At 37.0% G+C, this 21,218-nt stretch overlaps 1 protein-coding gene across 2 annotated transcripts in view; it reads left to right on the top strand.

The window, feature by feature from the left end:
* dym (dymeclin) overlaps nt 1-12,954 on the top strand; it is an 83,038-nt gene extending 70,084 nt beyond the window's left edge. The window contains exon 17 of one of the 2 annotated variants that reach the window (XM_081390453.1): nt 12,224-12,954. In XM_081390453.1, coding sequence (XP_081246579.1) covers nt 12,224-12,373 — 150 coding nt within the window. In that variant the 3' untranslated portion in view covers nt 12,374-12,954. The remainder of the gene's footprint in view (nt 1-12,223) is intronic. The other variant, XM_081390454.1, reaches the window with a different exon arrangement.
* The last annotated feature ends 8,264 nt before the right edge of the window (nt 12,955-21,218 follow it).

The following is a 21,218-nucleotide window of genomic DNA, read 5'->3' as shown; positions in this document are numbered from 1 at the left end:
CAGATCCGCGTTGTCTGCGGCAGCTTTTAAGGTGACAGAAGCCTAAAAAACCTGCAGCTGTGATGTCTGTCATTAATGTAATCAAAGAACAAAAGACATTCACTGCTCTTGACTGAAAAACGTTTCCAGCATTAAGAAGCATCCCTCTACGATGAGAGTAAATCAATCGCATATGCGAATACATTTTCATGCTATGCTTAGCCATTGGCTAATAAATTGTTCGATTTCACTGCCCAGTGTTTGAGTTAGACGCTAAGTTACGGTATAAGTTTAGCTTAAGGATAAATGATAGCTTTCAATTATACTGTAATTCTGAATGCCTGTAATTAATGGCTACAATTGAGAAAAAATTCTGTTTCATAGAGACATCAGTAGCAGTATTGGTGTATCGGTGCTAGGGCTGTCACTTTACGTTTGAAAATAGGTAATCGATTTCAACGGTCTTCTCTCGGGGCGCGTCCAGCTCGTCACGATACGCCCGCAGCGAACGCGCGTCACACAGCAACTGCAGGCTCTGACACACACACATAACAGCAAATTATACCTCTGCATAATGTGTCTCTTTTTACAACAAAACTGTGAACTCTGCGGGTATTCAGACAGTCTCATGCATACAGATACAGATTCGGGCTACGGTCTACAATCGCATACGTAGGCGAAATTTGTTTGACATTTCTAATCGTAAACACAGCCATGTTGAAGACTGCAGTGATGTTTTCATTGCTGTTATGGCAGTCCGCTCTGCTTATTGTTTTTGGAGAATGTTGCACTCCTGTTTGTCATTGTGCACGAAACTTCACGCCAATAAATCATCAGGAATATTTGCTGACTTGTGCGTCTCAAGCGCGGCGCGCCCTCTTTACGTTCATCCTAATGCCTGTTCGTTGTCCGTGGATTTGCCTATATTTGGCGTTTAAAATGGAAACGTCTTTAGACGTGGAAAATCAATTTTACAATTGATTCAATGAACACATGTCTCAAATCAATCACTTTTCACAAAAGTGACAGCCCTAATCGGTGATGCCAAATGTGTATTTTTATGTACATTTATAACTCTAGCTGAATTTCTTTGGCAAACTTTACACAACTTTGCAGGTAAATGAAGCTGTGCTTTATCTGATACGAGAGTGAGCGGCGAGTGTGAACACGTGAGCAATCATGTTTGAGAGCGGGTCAGGCCTCATCTTCATTATCACAAACGACTCCTCCGGGGCCATCCATTACACTTTATAACACATGCGGGTAATGACATCTCCAGAAGAACAGGAAATCACACATATCTGTCTCTGATATACGGGCTAAAAGACTGGAATAAATCTGCAGCACGTGTCTCGTTACCTTCTTATCCTTACCCACAATCCCCTCTGATCCCCCTAAATCAGGGGAAAAGTGGCCGGTATGTGCCGTTCATCCGCCGTTTAATTGCGTGTTCTATCACATGTTCCGTGTTTCAGATATCACAGACGACATCCATCAGGTTAATGGCCAGGCGAATGAGTTTGAGGGCCGATAGAGATCGTTAGACCTGTGAAACACCCGCAGACCTTCATGGATGGGCTGATGTATATTGTCTAGTCATTGCAAATCGTTCTCAGTGTGAACGCCATTATGAGGAAGACGTTCTTGTAACTGAATCTTTGAATGTTATGTGAAAGTTTTGTTTGAGACTTTAGCAACAAGTTGGGCTGGCCGTTATGTGACGGCATACACTGCGCAACTTGTAATAAGCTGCTTTGTAAACCAGACAGAACAGATTTGTTGTCTATTAACGATTTAGTGAGGTTAACTAGTTTATCTGGATTTATTTCTTTATTTTAGTTTTGATATTTAGCAACAGCTTGCACAATGAAACCTGCTGAGAAACATCACGTCTGAGAAACATCCCCTTTTAAACACTTTCAGATGGGTGGCTTTGGCCTTTGTTGAGCTTTCAGCCTTGATTTTTGTGTTTTTAAGACAATGCAACTAATAATCCAACATTTAAAATGTTATGAGACCCGTGTAGTCCGTTCAAGTTTCGATCTGCTATTAGACACAAGAATGTGTGTAAATATCCCCAAAAAACATGCCTTATTATGGTTGTGTGAGTCCAAGACCAGCCTAATTATTCAGGACTTTATACATATAGTATATATATATATATATATATATATATATATATATATATATATATATATATATATATATATATATATATAGCGCCCTGTATGTATAAATATGAATGTACATACGTGTTTAAGTGTGTGTGTTTAAGTGAGTGTGTGTGTGTACACGTATACATATTGAGCAAGTTTATTTATGCAACACACTGACTAGTGATTTTAATATTGCATAGTCTTGCATCTCTAATTTCTACTATGTTTTCTCTAGTAGTTTATTGGCGTGCTTGTGCATTTCTGTGTGTGTGTGTGTGTGTGTGTGTGTGTGTGTGTGTGTGTGTGTGTGTGTGTGTGTGTGTGTGTGTGTGTGTGTGTGTGTGTGTGTGTGTGTGTGTTTGTGTGTTTGTGTGTTTGTGTGTTTGTGTGTTTGTTTGTGTGTTTGTGTGTTGGGTTGTGTTTGTGTCCTGGGCGTCCCCAGGACTGGGAATGAAAAATTCTCGTCTAGACATCCAGACTCGTGTACACACACACACACACACACACACACACACACACACACACACACACACACACACACACACACACACACACACACTCAAGCATGCAGTAGGCAACACTTATCAGAATCAGAGTCCCAAGAGAGCAACTGTGCGCTTGAGGGATGTTCCGTACCCTCGGTCCTGGTACAGACGGCCCTTATTCCACCACAAACACACACACAAAGGAAGCGTGAAGGGCCAGACTGCCTGTCTGCCCACAGCTCTACCTCTTTCTGTCTCTCCTTTTTCTTTCTGTCTCTCTCTCTCTCTTTAGTGTTGAATAGGAGCTGCGACAGCCGTGTGTGACGTGGACGGAGTGACAGAGGCGGTGGAATTTGTTGTTTGGCCAGTGCGCTGGTGTGTGTGTTGCGTGGTGATAAGACAGAGACACCGTGGCTCCTGTGAGGGAGGGCGACATCAGTGTAACACACACACACACACACACACACACACACACATGCTTTCATAAAGGCTTTTGGATGCATTTTGAAATTCTTGGATATGACACTTAACTAGTCATGAAAAAGACTGCTTTCTCAATCAGGTTTTTGCAGTTTTCTGTTTTCTAATGCATTTAAAAGCTGAACTGACTTTTTTTATTTTGGTTTTGAATGAAGTCTCTTCTGCTCACCAAGGCTGCATTTATTTGATCAAAAATACAGTGAAAACAAGAATATTGTGATAGATTATTGTAGTTTAAAATAACAGTTTTCTATGTGAATATATATTAAAATGTAATTTATTCCTGTGATCAAAGCTGAATTTTCAGCATCATTACTCCAGTCTTCAGTGTCACATGATCCTTCAGAAATCACTCTAATATGATGATTTGATGCTCAAGAAACATTTATTATTATTATTATTATCAATTTTGAAAACAGTTGTGCATCCTTGCTGAATAAAAGTATACATTTCTTTAAAAAAGTCTTACTAACCCCAAATTATAATTCTGGTCCTTTTTTAAACAATTTATCATTACATGTAATTCTAAAGAAAAAAATCATAATCTCATCCCAAAATGTTTTGAATTTCATCCAAATCTAATGGGTTGCCAACTTTCTTTTTTTGTCTGATGTCACTATGGCCTTTATTTTGACTCTCATTATGGATATGCAATGTTCGCTTGTCACAATATATTCTTATCAGTGTATGTCTTGAATCAGACACAAGTGATTAATGTCTCTTTCTCAGTTTGTGTGTGTTTGATTTTGCCCCATTTTAATGTAAAATCATCTGCGTCCATTTCCCCTGTGTGTGTGAGCAGACCGATCTGTGTGTGTGTGTTAGTGAACTGTTTCTGCTCTGAGGCTCCGACTGCTGCAAACCAGGGCCAAGCCGACTGGCGACCTTGGAGCTCAGCCAACCATGAGCCAATTCTGCCCGGGCTCTGTCTGGCCCTTCTCTTCCCAGGAAACACTGGGGCCCCACAGGGGGGTGTATGTCTCTCTCTCTCTCTCTGTGTGTGTGTGTGTGTGTGTGTTTGAGAACTGAGAAGAGAACAGTTTGACGCAAGACTTCAGTTCAGAGAACATCTAAGAGTTTAAATAGCTCTGGGTTTTCATCTGCCCTCAGTGGGACTCACATGTACTCTGACATGAAGCTGATACTCAGCGCCTGTTTATTTCCTGGTTCATCTGAGTCACTTCTTGATGAAGACGTTTTATTTGTACGCCATCAACACGTTTAAATTCAAAGAATTACATGATATTGGATTGGGATTTTAAAGATATTTTGGTAGTTTTCATAAGGTATTATTATTATTATTATTATAATTTTTTTTTAAATATATATATATATATATATATATATATATATATAAGTAAATAAAGCGCTATATATATATATATATATATATATATATATATATATATATATATATATGTATGTATATATATATATATATATATATATATATATATATATAATTTTTTTTTTTTTTTTTTTTTTTTTTTTTTTTTATTGCTTTCAGAAAAATTAAACACAGTTTACCCAAGATTCTTATTGAATTCTCTTTTGAATTTATTTATAAATTTTTATCAGATTTTCATTTGGGCAATACAATAATATTTAACTTATGAAATAAAATTACTATAATAAGCATGAAATAAATACTAATAAATAAATACATGATGTATAAATATATTGATCATTATTTTATTTTGTTCACAATGAGACTTGGATTATTACTTTTCACTAATATTCACTACATTGTTAAAAGCGCAGTATAAATGAAGATGACTTGACTTGACTAATGAGACTTTGGGGGAAATGTGCTTAATTGATGGAAATATTGTCACAATATTGAAAATATATATATATTTTCAGCAGGAAAAATATAGTTTCGTAATTCTTTCTTTAGATTTTAGGGACAAATATGACAAAAGGGAAGTTCTTGACACATTGACCCGTAAAGTTTTTGAAAACAATAAAGAATGAACTAAACTAATCGTTCATTAATCGTCCCCCGCCATTCTGAAAGTCGTTGACCTTGTGACCCGGAGTCCCTCATCACGCGAGTCGCTTCATGTCCTCCCACGTGTGACAGACCGGGTCCGTGTGCTTGTATGGCGTCTGAAAGGAACAGACAGACTTTGACCGGCCATGAATAGAGCCGCAGTGTAGCCGAGCCAGCAGACCCGGAGTCAGCGAGTCCAGCCAAGTTCTGAGCCCTTTCTGTGGAGTCAGATATGAAAGCGCTTCAATACAGCCTCTGTCTTTCACAATGAGAGCACTGGGGAATATGATAGGATGCTGATGCATTATTAACGCCGATGGGCAGCGTACCTGCTGTCGATTGGCCTGCGACTCACCTGAGCGCTGGCTTGGGTCGGCTCAGGTTGATTGGGTTGGGTCAGATCGCTGTTGATGGACCCGCCACCTCGCAGCTGCTGGTTTTGCCCGGGATGGCCAATCTCCAGGCGTTTCCTGCATGTTTTATGTAGGATATTGTAAGCGTTTGGTTGAGCTGGATCATGCTCGGGTTGTGTTGGCTTGTTCAGTCACGACTCGATTCCTGTAGCTGTTCAAACCGAAAGCTGTCTGATTGTAATAATACAGTAAAATCAGTAATATTGTGAAATATTAATACAATTTTAAATAACTTTTCTATGTGAATATATGTTAAAATGTAATTTACTCCAGTGATCAAAGCTGTGTTTTCAGCATCATTACTCCAGTCTTCAGCGTCACATGATCCTTCAGAAATCATTCTGATATGATGATTTACTGCTCAAGAAACATTTCTGATTATTATTCAGATAAATACCGCTGTGGTGAGCATAAGAGACTTCTTTCAAAAACATAAATCTTACCGACCCCAAACTTTTGAAGAGTAGTGAACACAATTATGTAGAAATCTTAGAAGGTTTGCAGGGTGTTGATCATTCAAAACGTACTCTGTAGCTTAAATTAACCTGTTTAATTCCTATATCTTAAAACATAAAGAGCATAGCTCTAGCAATGCCAACGTCATACGTTCGATTCCCAGAGAATGAGTCGCTTTGGATAAAAGCATCTGCCAAATTCATAAATGTAAATATTCTGCCCATTTACGTCTAGAGTGAACAACAAATTTAGGTTACACTTTATTTTAAGGTGTCGTTACAGTGTAATTATATATTTAAGTACTGAGTAATATTAAGCAACTACATGTACTTACTATAGGGTTAGGGTAGGATTAGGGTTAGTTGCATGTAATTATGCATAATTTACTGTTATTTCTATGGTAAGTACATGAAACATATATAACAAGGACACTGTAAAATAAAGTGTTACCCAAATTTATTTTATTGTCACTGAGATACTGTTATAGTTTTAATCATATTTTCATTTAGTTTTAAATTTTTCCATTTTCATTTTATGTTTTAGTCATTTTGTTTGTGGTTTTGCCATTTTTATTATTTTATTTATTATTTATTTTTATTTTAGTATATCAAGTTAAACTAAATTAAAATGAGAAATGTTGCCTTTGCAACTAGCTAAAATAAAAGTTTTGAGTTTTTTATTTTCTTTCAGTTAATGTTTATCTCAAGTAATGGAAATGTTATTTACACGACACCGTTTTCAAACGAAAAACCTTTTATGCGTTTTGGCCGTTCATTTACGCAATAACGGCGTTTTGGGGGCCTGAAAGCGTGAACATTTGAAAACGCGTTTCAAAGTGCAAGGTTTTGCCTTTATCGTCTTCATGTAAACAACAAAAACGTGAATTTGTGAAAACGGTGATATCACGTTCACGCATGTATATTACGTGCTCGAGGGGTGTTTCTTGACAAAGTGACATGATCGCCGACTACTGGTCTGGCATGCAAAATACAGCCTTTTTTGTCATTTTCGCAGATCTGTGTGAACGGGGATTGGTTTGACAATGTCAAAGATTGTCATCTGTTTTTAGTACATTGTTGTCATGTAAACATACCGTTAGTTAACTATAATAACTCTGGTGTGACCAAGCACTATTCCATTTCATTGGACATAATATCAGATAAATAAAAGAATGAATCAGATTGAGCAGAAACGTATTTCTCATTTATTCTCTGCTAAGGCCCTGATTTATAGTGTCCTAATTTGCTAGTGAAATCGAATGAATTGCGGGAACGTCATGGCTGTAGTGCAGAGAGCATGAAGAATAATTGTGCAATTTAGCAGCACATGCAAATAAGTCAGAGACACAAACACACATGCTTTTGCTTGCGAGAGCACAGAATGTTGGACAACTTGTGGCTGTCACTAAATCTCCACGACTTCAAGTATGACCGTATGATTAAAATCATATAAAGAAAATTACAAATTTACAAATGAATAAAAAAAGAGAATTAAGAGTGAAATGTGCATAATTGTCATGAAACTAATAAGAAAAAAGAAAAAGGAATTAAATAAATATATATATTCTAAACATTTATATGTAAATATCTATTTATATGATATCATACTTGAGATGTTTCAGAATGATTTCGTAGGATGATACCACCTGAATTTGCATATTAAAAAGAAGAACATTTTGTATTATTTAGACTTTTAGAGTCCCCGTTACGGATGTATACAAGAATATATATAGAATTTTTTTTTTATTTTTTTTTTTATCTCATTTCAACACGTTGCACAAATGCATGAATCAGATTAATACTGTCCTTTCTGTGGCATCAATTCGCACACCAGTGTCCATTTCTGAATTGATTATCAGCTGCTATAAATCACTTGGCCATTTAATCTTGTTCATATTAATTTGCAGTGGCAATGCCCTGTGTTTTGAGCATATAAGGAGGCATGACGTTAAATCCACAAGTACGTTAAATCCACAAAGAACTCACAAGACACACTGTTTTGTTTGTTTGAAAGGCTGTGTTTGCATGTGCCGTCGAGTTTGCATGTGTTTTTATGCATGCAAACCTTTAGTCTGAAACAAAGCTCTGAATATCTTTCTAAGTTTCACTGCCTCAAACTCATATTTCAGTGACAACATCTTCCACAGAGTTGCTCATTGCAGCAGACGTTGAAAGCGGCGTTTCACGAGCCTTCTCTTTTTTTTTTTCTTCTTCTTTTTTTTTTTTTGCACTGATGGGAAATGACAGCATTTGTTTGCAGAATCGCTCCAGGGGAACTGTAAAGTTCCAGTGAAAGGGGTTCCTTCATGTCTTCTGGGCTACTTTTCCTCCATGGCCTCTGAAAAGAGCGGAAGGAGGATTTCTGTGGTACTACAAATTAAGCCAAGAGTGAACGGTGTTACTCAGAGCCACAGACAGACATCTTCCTGTTTCTGAAAGTTCTTTTGGCGGCCTAAAGTCAGACTACATGTTAGAGAGCTTCCTGTGGGCTGGAATCAGCTGTTGTGTTTGTTTAGAGATGGATCAGAGGTCATTGATACCGAACAACAGGAACAGCGGCCGTAGTTAGCCAGTCAAGGCTGCACTGAGAGCTTTTAGTGCAGAACTGATGAATTTTAGTTGTAACTTTTTAAAATCTCCACTGTGAAAATGTGGAGCAGGACTTTATCCACTAGCATTTGACTGGATTGTGATGGAAAGATGTTTTGTTAGGTTAAAGGTTAGTTGTTGTATAATGTTAATTATTGTTCAAATTATTGTAATTAATTTTTTTTAACACATTTTATAGATTTAATTTTATATGGATGGATGGATGGATGGATGGATGGTTTGATGGATGGATGGATGGATGGTTTGATGGATGGATGGATGGATGGATGGTTTGATATATGGATGGATGGATGGTTTGATATATGGATGGTTTGATGGATGGATGGATGGATGGTTTGATATATGGATGGATGGATGGATGGATGGTTTGATATATGGATGATGGATGGATGGATGGTTTGATATATGAATGGATGCATGGATGGATGGATGGATGGATGGATGGTTTGATATATGGATGGATGGATGGATGGTTTGATATATGGATGGATGGATGTTGGATGGATGGTTTGATATATGGATGGATGGTTGGATGGATGGTTTGATATATGGATGGATGGTTTGATATATGGATGGATGGATGGATGGTTTGATATATGGATGGATGGATGGATGGATGGTTTGATATATGGATGGATGGATGGATGGATGGATGGATGGATGGATGGATGGATGGATGGTTTGATATATGGATGGATGGATGGATGGATGGTTTGATATATGGATGGATGGATGGATGGATGGATGGATGGATGGATGGATGGTTTGATATATGGATGGATGGATGGATGGATGGATGGATGGATGGTTTGATATATGGATGGATGGTTGGATGGATGGTTTGATATATGGATGGATGGATGGATGGATGGATTGATGGAGGGATGGATGGATGGATGGATGGATAGAGTGATAGATGGATGGAGTGATGGATGGATGGATGGGAGATAGATAGATAGATAGATAGATAGATAGATAGATAGATAGATAGATAGATAGATAGATAGATAGATAGATAGATAGATAGATAGATAGATAGATAGATAGATAGATAGATAGATAGAGTGATAGTGATAGAGTGATAGATGGATAGGTTACAAAGTTCAATTTAATTTTATTGTAATTGAATTTTTTTAAGAATTATGAACTATAACGATAAAGATCTAAAAATCATTGTGATTCATCTCGAAGTAGGGCTGGGCGATATGGCCAAAAAATCATATCTCGGTATTTTTGGGTTAAATGGCGATATACGATATATATCTCGGTACTTTCTACATTTTTCCATTTGGATAAAGAAAATCTGTATTTATTTAAAAAAACATGCCATTTTCATCCTGCCCAATGATATCCTACAAACAATGTTGATATTGGAGGATATGGAAACAAATATTGTGAATCTAATGTAGGCTATGCAATATATTATGTGCAAAAAGGTGGTTAAAATCACATTACATTCTAACAAAAATAATGCTTTTGTTTTTAAATTGACTAAAGGCTAAACTAAAAATGAAAATAAAAACAAAAGAACTTAAACTATTAGCCTGCGTTTGATTACCCCGTTATAATGGTCACTTATAATGTTCCCATATTCCCATGTTCCAAATATTCCCCATATGGCATATTTATTGTTTCCAACAACAAATATTTTAGCAAAATGTATATTTTAGTCAGAATTATTGCGCTACTATTCTATTGTGCTCCATCTGTTTGGCCCGCATGCGCGCGGCGTCGCTCATTCACGGAAGCTTGAATATTAGCGGAGATTCAATTGCAGAAGCTCGTCCTCTCCTGACAGTGAAATGGACATATTTGTTTGACTTTCTAACATTTACAGATGGAGAATATACCTGTGAAATGTAAGTTAAGCACTGAGGAAAGCAACACATCTCAAACGCATTAAACAGCGCAAGTATTTATCTGTCAGTCAGCAACAGTATCTGTCAGTAAGCATCTGACAGGGCAAGCTGCTTTAAACTTGTTAACTATATCTTACCAGTTATTTTGAAGCCCTTAATATAAGCTTGTGTCATGTTTAGGACAAATTGTACTATGTACTTTCACTGCAGCAGCTCACACTGCGTCCTCCGCTATTTTTCAGATGTGCTCGTATCAAACTACTGTATCGATATAAACGGTATTGCCTCATTCCATATCGTTTCTAAAAAATATATCGATATATCGTACAAACTCGATATACCACCCAGCCCTATCTCGAAGCTTATTGGTTTGGATCAAGCCTGAGAATTATTGTCTAATCTATTGTCTAATCTAAAAGGAATGATGGGAAAATACTTCCAAGGCCGAGGCGTCTGTAAACGTAGACGCTCACGGTTGTGCTGTGTGTGTGTGTGTGAGGAACTCAAACCCTCCGGTTAGCTAACACACACACCTCCTCATGCTGATTAGCACACAGGAGACGGCCGCTAGCGTCTCGGGTAGTAGCGCTGCGTATCGCTTTACCAGGGGTTAAGAGGGTTGTATTTAAACATGAAAAGCAGCGTCTGAGGTGTTCCCGTCCGTCATATAATCAATCAAACTCAAGTGTATTTACCTCACAGGTGGATGGAATTACACCTGCGTCAAAACTGCAGCCGCTTCACCTGAAATCAGATAACACACACGGATCTGTGTTCACCGCGCTTTAAAGACACTCATTATGAAGGCTTATTTACGCCCTTCATTTGCACTCGCTCCTTTCTTGAAACATTTTACATAGACAATAATAACAGAACTTTTAAGGCTGTAAAGACATCTGTGCGTGTGTGATGTTACACTTGGTCACATTAAATCAAAACTGACTTGATTGGCATTCTTGGTCATTGTGAACGAAGCATCAGTGCATGTTTGTCTAAAGAACAAATATTTATCTTTCTTCAGAATGAGACTTTACATAAGTTAAATTGATTGCAAATGACTAAAACTAACTGAAATAAGTTAAATACTTGAAGCTGAAGCATTACAGTTACTAAAATGGAAATTAAAATGAATAAAATATAAAAATATGAATGAATGAATACATAAAATATATCAATCTTTTTTATAAATTGCGAAATATAAAGTCTCAACTGCAAATTATAAAGTCAGAATTACGAGATATAAGCTCGAAATAAAAAAAAATCATCAAACGACTGCAGACTTGCAGAATTGCAAAATGTAAACTCACAAATGTGAGAGAAAAAAGTCGGAATTGTGAGAGAAAAAGTTGCAATTATTCCGTGGCGGAAACAAGCTTCCATATTAATGGTAGTTCAGGTGTATTTACAAAATAATTTATTGAATCAAATAAGTATTTTTGACTTTTTTTTTCATTTGTTTGTTTGTTTATTAATTAATCAACTTCTGAAGGCAAGATTTCTGAAATCATTTAATGCACTTAATAATAAAGAATATAGTAGAATATAAATAATACTCAGATAACACTGATGTCAATGAGCTTTTGGACTTGTTTTCTGAAAAGCCATTTGAGTGAATGAATCTTGAAACGTGAGCAAATATTATATCTTAATGGTTGCTAAGGTTTTTCACTTGCTGAATAAAAAAAAAATCAACGTTTTGGCTGCTGGATGATTTAGTTAAGGATGCATTGTTTTGTTTTAACATTTTATCAGCTGTTTGTAACTCTGTGGTTGTGTGTGTGATCCTCATGCAGATATTTCCGGAGCTGAAGTTTAAATACGTGGAGGAAGAGCAGCCTGAGGATTTCTTCATCCCGTACGTCTGGTCTCTGGTCTTTAACTCTGGAGTCGGTCTGCACTGGAACTCTCAGGGCATCGAGCTGTTCAGCATGGACTCGCCCTGATGGAGGACGCGGGACGTCTGTTCAGGTGTCTGTGTGTCTGTGTGTGTGTGTGCGCTCGTGCAGCTCAAGTGCCTACGTACGGCTCGCGCGTCGTCATATCCGAACCCTGAGCTTCCGTCCTCGTCACACCATTCAAAGGGCAAACAAACACGGACACCCACCGCCGGATGCACTGGATTCTGGGAATGGTACGATTTGGGGTTTCAGTCACAGGACTGATGTAGCTAAAACACTTCGGTTGATGGTGATAATCATTTGCTTGTTTTCTTGTTTCTGTTCAGATTTATGGATTTGGTCACATGTAGGGAAAATTAGTAAAAGCAAAACATTTCTTGACTAAAGGTGAACATTAATAACACTTTGCGAAGATACTTTGACAGAATTATTATTATTAATGAGCTGATTATTATGCACAGCTTCTTCACATATCACAATATATAATAAGTTACAAAATAAATAATATTTGACCATTTCTGGCTTGTTTTATATGTAGGATGCTTTGCTGTTTTATATTAATTTATTTATTGCCATTATGTTTTGTTCATCGTACCCATATATAATCTACATCTGAGCATCTGCACAAAGAAAAACCAAAACCTTTATTTATATACATGTATGTACGTATGTATATGTATATATGTATATGTATATGCATATGTATATGTGTGTGTATATATATATATATATATATATATATATATATATATATATATATATATATATATATATATATATATATATATATAAATATATATATATATATATATATATATATATATATGTATATATATATATGTATATATATGTGTGTGTATATATATGTATATATACACATACATACACTTAAGAGAGCATATTGCATTTAAGTGATTTTCTAAGCATAATATGAATAATACTATTTAGATACTTGTGTAATAACATACGCAACTTTCCCATGTAAATGCAGTTTAGTGTATGATTTATGTACATTATAGATTCAGATAATTGCATGTACATTATTGTATAGACAACTACACACTGCATTTGTTGCATTGCTGTTTGTTTCCCCAGTTTTTGTTTTCATATATTTTAGGTAGAGAGATGGACAATCTTTCCTGTCGGATTATATAATTAATAGACCGTAGGGCAGATATTTCCCAGCGCCCCGTTACTGAAGATCATCTTAGGTCTTATTACGTCCCTGTTACGTTACATCACAAACTTAAAGCTTAAAGGGCCCGTATTTATGTTTGTTATTTTTATTAATTTGTTGAGTTTTCTTTGTGGATCTTTATAGGAACAATTTTTTTGTTGGGTGAATTTTTTTTTTTTTTTTTTTTTTTACATTTAATTTTATATTTAATGTTTAATATGTATGATTATTTCCCCCTGTATCTTGCATAGCATCTGTTTATTTTTTGTCTTTTTTTACATTAGCATATTGATGTAAAATGTAATGAGAAAGATTATTAAAAAAAAAAACTAAAAACAAAGAAAGAATATTAAATTTTGGTTTTACTGTAAGTTAAGGCTGTTGGAAATGAATTGTTGAGTGTTTACACATGTAATGAAACTGGATCAGGACTCACTTCTGTTTCAGATTCACTTGTCATTTAAAAACAACAGCTTGGTTTGACTGCTTCTTTGAGGAGTTTTGTTTGCATTAGTTATGATTGTTTCAGATTAAGTCTTTCTACAGTGTGAAATACCACCAATAAAAACAACAAATCTCCAGTTATAATTTTGGACATTCTTGTGATTCTTTAAAGCACATGTGATTCATATGAGAGTTTGAAGAGTAAAGGGTTTTCGGAGAAAATGAAAGTGAAAGACCCTCGGTCACTCTTGTGTGCTTTCCATTACAGAATAAATGAATCGTGGGAGGCGAAAACGCCTGTGAAAGGAATGCCATCAGTAGTTGAAATCTTTTCTGAGATGCTTCATCCGCACGTCAGTATAATCGTGTACGGGACGGGTCAGTGCAATATGAACAAAACATGACTTGATTCAAAGTAATAGATTTTAAAATGCTCCATTATGCTTTTTTGAATACCTTTCATGCGGCGACTAATAGGTCGGCAAAGTTTTAAATATCAAAAGTTCACAACAAATAAAAGTTAATGTCTCCTGAAAGAATCAATTCCGAACTGCTGAAATGAATCGTCAGTAATTCCAGTCTCACTCCCTGTTACAAATTTGCATAATGTCAAGTCACATTTATTTATATAGCGCTTTTTACAGTACAGTATGCCATTGCCAGCTGATGGTCTTCGTTGGCTGCAAGTGCTGAGGAAGATCTGGAGCTGAAATTCAGATATAGTTATGCTTTTCTTTTTTGACGTGCTGAAAGTGGTCGACCAGACTGAGTCAACTGACCAATCAGAGCAGAGTAGACCAATCACAACAGACTGAGCCATCTGACCAATCAGAGCAGAGTAGACCAATCACAACAGACTGAGCCAACTGACCAATCAGAGCAGAGTAGACCAATCACAACAGACTGAGCCATCTGACCAATCAGAGCAGAGTAGACCAATCACAACAGACTGAGCCAACTGACCAATCAGAGCAGAGTAGACCAATCACAACAGACTGAGCCAACTGACCAATCAGAGCAGAGTAGACCAATCACAACAGACTGAGCCAACTGACCAATTAGAGCAGAGTAGACCAATCACAACAGACTGGGCCAACTGACCAATCAGAGCAGAGTAGACCAATCACAACAGACTGAGCATCTGACCAATCAGAGCAGAGTAGACCAATCACAACAGACTGAGCCATCTGACCAATCAGAGCAGAGTAGACCAATCACAACAGACTGGGCCATCTGACCAATCAGAGCAGAGTAGACCAATCACAACAGACTGAGCCAACTGACCAATCAGAGCAGAGTAGACCAATCACAACAGACTGGGCCATCTGACCAATCAGAGAAGAGTAGACCAATCACAACAGACTGAGCCATCTGCCCAATAAGAGCAGAGTAGACCAATCACATCAGACTGAGTCAACTGACCAATCAGAGCAGAGTAGACCAATCACAACAGACTGGGTCAACTGACCAATCAGAGCAGAGTAGACCAATCACAACAGACTGAGTTAACTGACCAATCAGAGCAGAGTAGACCAATCACAACAGACTGGGCCATCTGACCAATCAGAGCAGAGTAGACCAATCACAACAGACTGGGCCATCTGACCAATCAGAGCAGAGTAGACCAATCACAACAGACTGGGCCATCTGACCAATCAGAGCAGAGTAGACCAATCACAACAGACTGAGTCATCTGACCAATCAGAGCAGAGTAGACCAATCTCTACAGACTGAGTCAACTGACCAATCAGAGCAGAGTAGACCAATCACAACAGACTGGGCCATCTGACCAATCAGAGCAGAGTAGACCAATCACAACAGACTGGGCCATCTGACCAATCAGAGCAGAGTAGACCAATCACAACAGACTGGGCCATCTGACCAATCAGAGCAGAGTAGACCAATCACAACAGACTGAGTCAACTGACCAATCAGAGCAGAGTAGACCAATCACAACAGACTGAGTCAACTGACCAATCAGAGCAGAGTAGACTAATCACAACAGACTGGGTCAACTGACCAATCAGAGCAGAGAAAGCTTGTATTAAGGAGGGGTTTAGAGAGACTGAATCTTCGAATAAACTGTTTCAGACTCTTTGAGAAATGAGGTGACGCTGCAATGTAAATTATGAGAAAATGAAAGTGTTTTTTGACCTTGTATGCATGTTAATGTATTGTAGGAGACTCCAAAAACAAAATTAGGATCCTTTTAAATGGCACAATAGGGACACTTAAAAAAAAAAAAAAATGCTTGTTTGTGAGCATTTTAAAAGACCTATGTTTATTTGTTTTTTATAAATACTCTGTCTAATCTAAAATGACAGTGAATGAATGAAAGTCTTAAAAAAAAAATTCATTGTAAGTGCCCGTTGCCGTTAAAGCGAGTGGTTTAAGAGATAAAAGCTGACAGGGTTTGGCCGTGCTGGTAGTGTTGTTCTGCAGGAATGCACAGGAAGACGCCGTTTACTGTAATTACAGCTCGCACAGAAAGAGAATTTCCATCAGAAACACTGTGTGTTTGTCAAAGCATTCATACAGTACAGAGTCCAGAGGAGCGTTCAGTCACACTGTATCTCCATAGTCCACTTTAGACATTCTTTTAACAAGAAGTAACTTTGCAATTACATGTCGACTAACTCTCATTACTGTTAAGGTTAGGGTTCGGCCTGGAATAAGTTGACATGTAGTTGCAAAGTTACTTATAGTCAGTAGAATGTCTAAATAAAGTGTTAAAGGTTCACATGTCTTGGTATTTCACCACATTATGCCTTTATTTGAGTATTTCACTTGAGAATAAAAATGTCCTGATCATTTACTCACCCTCATGTTCATGTCTTTCATTCTTCAGTTTGAAAAGAGATTAAGGTTTTTGAGGAAAACATTCCAGGATGTTTCTCCATATAATGGACTTCAATGGGGTCCAATGGGGTTGAAGGTCCAAATGTGAGTTTCAGTGCAACTTCAAAGACTCTACAGGATCCCAGTCGAAGAATAAGGGTCTTATCTAGCCAAACCATCGGCCATTACTAATGGTGAACTAATCCTTTAACTCCACAAACAACACCCATTATTACTGATAAATGTAAACATCTGATTTATTGCAGTTGTGTTTTTGTCATTTTATGTCATTTGGTTTAATAGCTCACCGCGTTTCCATTACCCTTCAAATTGCGCAAATTGCGAATTGAAAATACGCCCAATGGAAACACGTCACTTTCGCAAAAACTCCCATTTATCGCAAAAAAGTTTTTACGCTCGCATGAGGTGTTTTTTCAGGCAATTCGAAAAATAAATATTTCACAAAACTGCAATGGATGGTTTTTGTGCATTTACAGGTCAGCTGACGTATAGATGAGGAGGTGTGTTTGGACAGAATACGAGACAGAGATCATTATTAAATTCATAAAAGACAGGAATACTGTTTTTTTTATAATTATGTTTATTGAATTTTTCTTAAAATACAAATATAACAAGACATCTACCCCCCCCCCCCCTCCAAAAAAAAAAAAGCTCAGATTTTTATATAAAACAGGACCATACCATAATAAGGAAGATTTGTGAAAAGAAAAATAGCAACAACATTATATAATGTATAACATGTATAAAATAACATTTCCAAAAGATGAAGAGGATGACAAAAAAATAAGGTTAAATGTCCAGAAAGTTACACAGCAACATTTTTTTTATACACAGTTTTTCCATGTAATAGGAATACTGTCTTTTAATTTAATTACAGGAATACTGGATTCTAAACCTCAAAGAAATGCCACAATCAAGACCTCGAAGCAGAAATGAGCGAGAAACACCCAGAAACACCTCATATGAGCCGCTCTCAAGTATAAGGGTCTTTCCTTGCCATTAATGATTGGATAACACACATACGTCTCCTCTGATTAATATTAATGGCCAGTGCGGTGGATGAGAATCTGAGATATACGTAAACCTACTGACGTTTTTGTCGCATAACATCGGTTAATGGAAACGCCGTCATTTCGACATTTAGAAAAAATCGCGAGAGTTTTGCGCAAATCTGTAATGGAAACGTGGCTAGTGAATGATCCTCTTATATAAGTGAGCATGAAACTGCAGCATGTCTGTGGAGATCTGTGTGCTGTGATCTCTCTCAGCACAAACGGCAGATGGAGGTTTTGCCGCAGTGCTTTTCTTGATACCTGTGAGGTCACCTTCTCTATTCCTGCTGTGTGTTTCAGGTGCTGAAGGAAGATTGTGTTTCCAGCAGACACCGGCCGAATGAAGTGTGTCGTCACAGTCACAGTGCCCTGCATGTTGAGTGTGTGTTACATCTGCACAGATTCTTCAGAACAACAGTAACATCTCAGAGAGTGAGTAAACACTGGCCCTGTCCCAGTTGGAGCCCTGAGCCCTCGTGAGTCCACACACACATTCATGACGTAATGCCACTGTCTGTTGGGCAAAAGTGTGTATCTTGGGCTCATATGAGCGCTCGCGAACACCCTTCTGAAACCTAAAATGACAAATGAGGCCTTCTTGACCACACGTGCACATGAAGTGTGTCGTTTGGGACAGGGCCGATGACTTCTGGGTGAATTAACTGGCCATAACTCATGGTTAAGCGTATAGTGTGGAAAGCCTTTTAGTTCCATATGTTGATTAAATATTATATGCATGAGGATTAGTTCTGATTCAACATTTCTCTTGTTTTTAATTATTGATTTGTTTGTTGGTTACGAACAGAGATCAGAGCTACAATGTTGTCTTATCCTTTTATTTTCACTGGCTCTAATCATTTAGAAATGTCATATTTTTGAAGACTATGTGATGTCTACCGCCATGTTATTTGAATATTATTTATATGCTATTATATTTTTTTACTTATATATATATATATGTGTATATATGTATGTATATATATGTATGTATATATGTGTATATATATATATATGTATATGTATATAGTATATATGTATGTATATATGTATATGTATATTTGTATATATATATGTATATATTTGTATATATATGTATATGTGTATATATATATGTATATATGTATATGTATATATGTGTGTGTATATATATATATATATATATATATATATGTAGTTTTTGTTAATTTGTATGTGCTTTTGTAATTTTTGTTCGTTTTTGCTTTAAAATATTTTTTTAATGTAGTATTTCGTACTATACTACTCGCATCAGGTTTATTATTATTTAAGGTAATTATTTTAGTACTTCAACTTTTCATTTCAAAATGTTCATTAATTGAAATCTAATATTTATATTTTATTTTATTTCAGCTAACTCAAATATTTTAGTTTTGTTAACAATGAAACTGTTTTCTGCCTCATAAATAACTTTTTCAATTTTTTGTAATGTTTTGTAATGCATTACTCACATCAGTGCACGTGAGCGTTTTAGGGGCCGTTTACACAACACCATTTTCAAATAAAAACTACAAACTTTCTCTGCGTTTTTGGTCGTTCATTTACATGTCAACGTTTGGCGTTGTTTGGCGGCCTGAAAACGCAAACTTTTTGAAAACGGGTTTTAAAGCGCAAGTTTTTGAAAAGGATATCGTCTCTGTGCATATTGTGCATAATCATGCATATTGTTTCTTTACTAAATCACCATCTTCTGGCCTGGCATGAATAACGCAGCGTTGTTGTTTTTTTGTCACTTTACCTGATCCGTGTGAACTGGGATCGTTTTCGACAACGTTGTCTTCTGCACGCCAAAAAAGCACAGCGTATGTTTTTAGTACATCATTGTCACGTAAACACACCCTAAGTTTTTTCACTTAGACATTTTTGTATTTAAACTTATTTCAGTTTGTTGCAAAGGCAATTTTTAGTTAAAAAAAAAATCTAATATTTATAGTTTTTTTTCACTTTCTTTTTTCAATAACAACACTAGTCTGCCGTCCCAGATTATTTGTTGCCTTTTTTTCTAATTTTATTTTTTATTTTCAGATATGTTTGGTAATGCGTCACTCAAATGTCATGATGTCTGGGTATTTCCCGGTCCGTGCGGCAGAGACGGCAGACAGCAGTTCAGATGTCTGGGTCAATCTCCAGATCCGCCCACTCCACCAGAGTCACTGTGACAACTGTGAAGCTACTGGCACTAGAAATGCGGTTAAAAGTACATTGACTGATATATCCTGAGCGCAGAATATCACAGACACCCTAGAATAGTGTAGAATTGCACGTGCACAATATATAAATCTAGATGATGTTTAGTCATTCCAATGCAATGCAATCTCCGTTTCATCTTCCTGTTTTCCCTTCCTCCGCTGATACAGCATCTTCATGTAAGTGTGTGGATCGCTGACCCTTCGGTGTCGTAAGCACTCGAGTGGACAACCCAAAGTTTTACTGAGCAATTCAATGTCATATAAGACTCATAAAACTGAGGTCTAGAGTTCAACTGACAGTCATAAAGCAGTTCGAGCTTTTACAATAGCATCCATTGAGAGATGCAGGCATATGGCGTCCCATCTGGGGTGACGAGAGGGGGCTCGACTCTTTCACGGGAGACGGTTTGTGTCGAACTCTAGACAAGACACCTCCGACCGCGCGCACTTCCCTGCTGTTAAGTTTCCTTTCGCGTTTACCGCGTGTCAGTCCGTCCATCAAGCCTCTTTACTGTTAAGTAAATGATTTTTCCGCTCTCATTCCATCCGTTTGGCTTACACGTTGAGTGTAAACCCTGTTCTGCAGGTATAGGGCTCCTGTTGGCCCGTATAGAGACCCCATCAGCCGTATTTTCTTGCAGCTTGTGTTGTAAAGCTTCTATACGGCAGGGTCATTATATGAGGTAATTACATACATTCCCGGAGCCTGAACACATGAAAGTGCTGTTGTGATTTTGAAGAAAGGCCCCTGTCTTTATTTACAGCAAGAGGCTTTTACACTGATCGAGTCTGAAGACTGTCTGATATATTATTTATTCAGATTTTCATGAATTTTTCTGTTTTTTTGGGGGGGGGGTTTAGGCTTAAGTTTTCCATCAAATTTTTATATTTTTATTTAAAGCCACACTGTAGTCAATAATTGTATGCCTTAAAACTCAATGTCTGATCACCAAAATTACATATTTAAACGTTTTTTCCTTGAAAACAAATTCTTCATGCTTTAAAATAGCTTGAATGTAACTTGACACCCTTGCCTCATTTAGTATACACGGTTCTATGAATATGCAAATGAGCCCCTCCTCCACTCACTCACTCAGCTCAGAGATCCACTCGTTTACGATCACACGTTGATCTGATTGGTTAAGGTCGTTAGT

This window comes from Scardinius erythrophthalmus (assembly GCF_964197995.2).
Source record: "Scardinius erythrophthalmus genome assembly, chromosome: 17".
Lineage (NCBI taxonomy): Eukaryota > Metazoa > Chordata > Actinopteri > Cypriniformes > Leuciscidae > Scardinius > Scardinius erythrophthalmus.
This window is presented reverse-complemented; position numbering and strand designations above follow the sequence as displayed.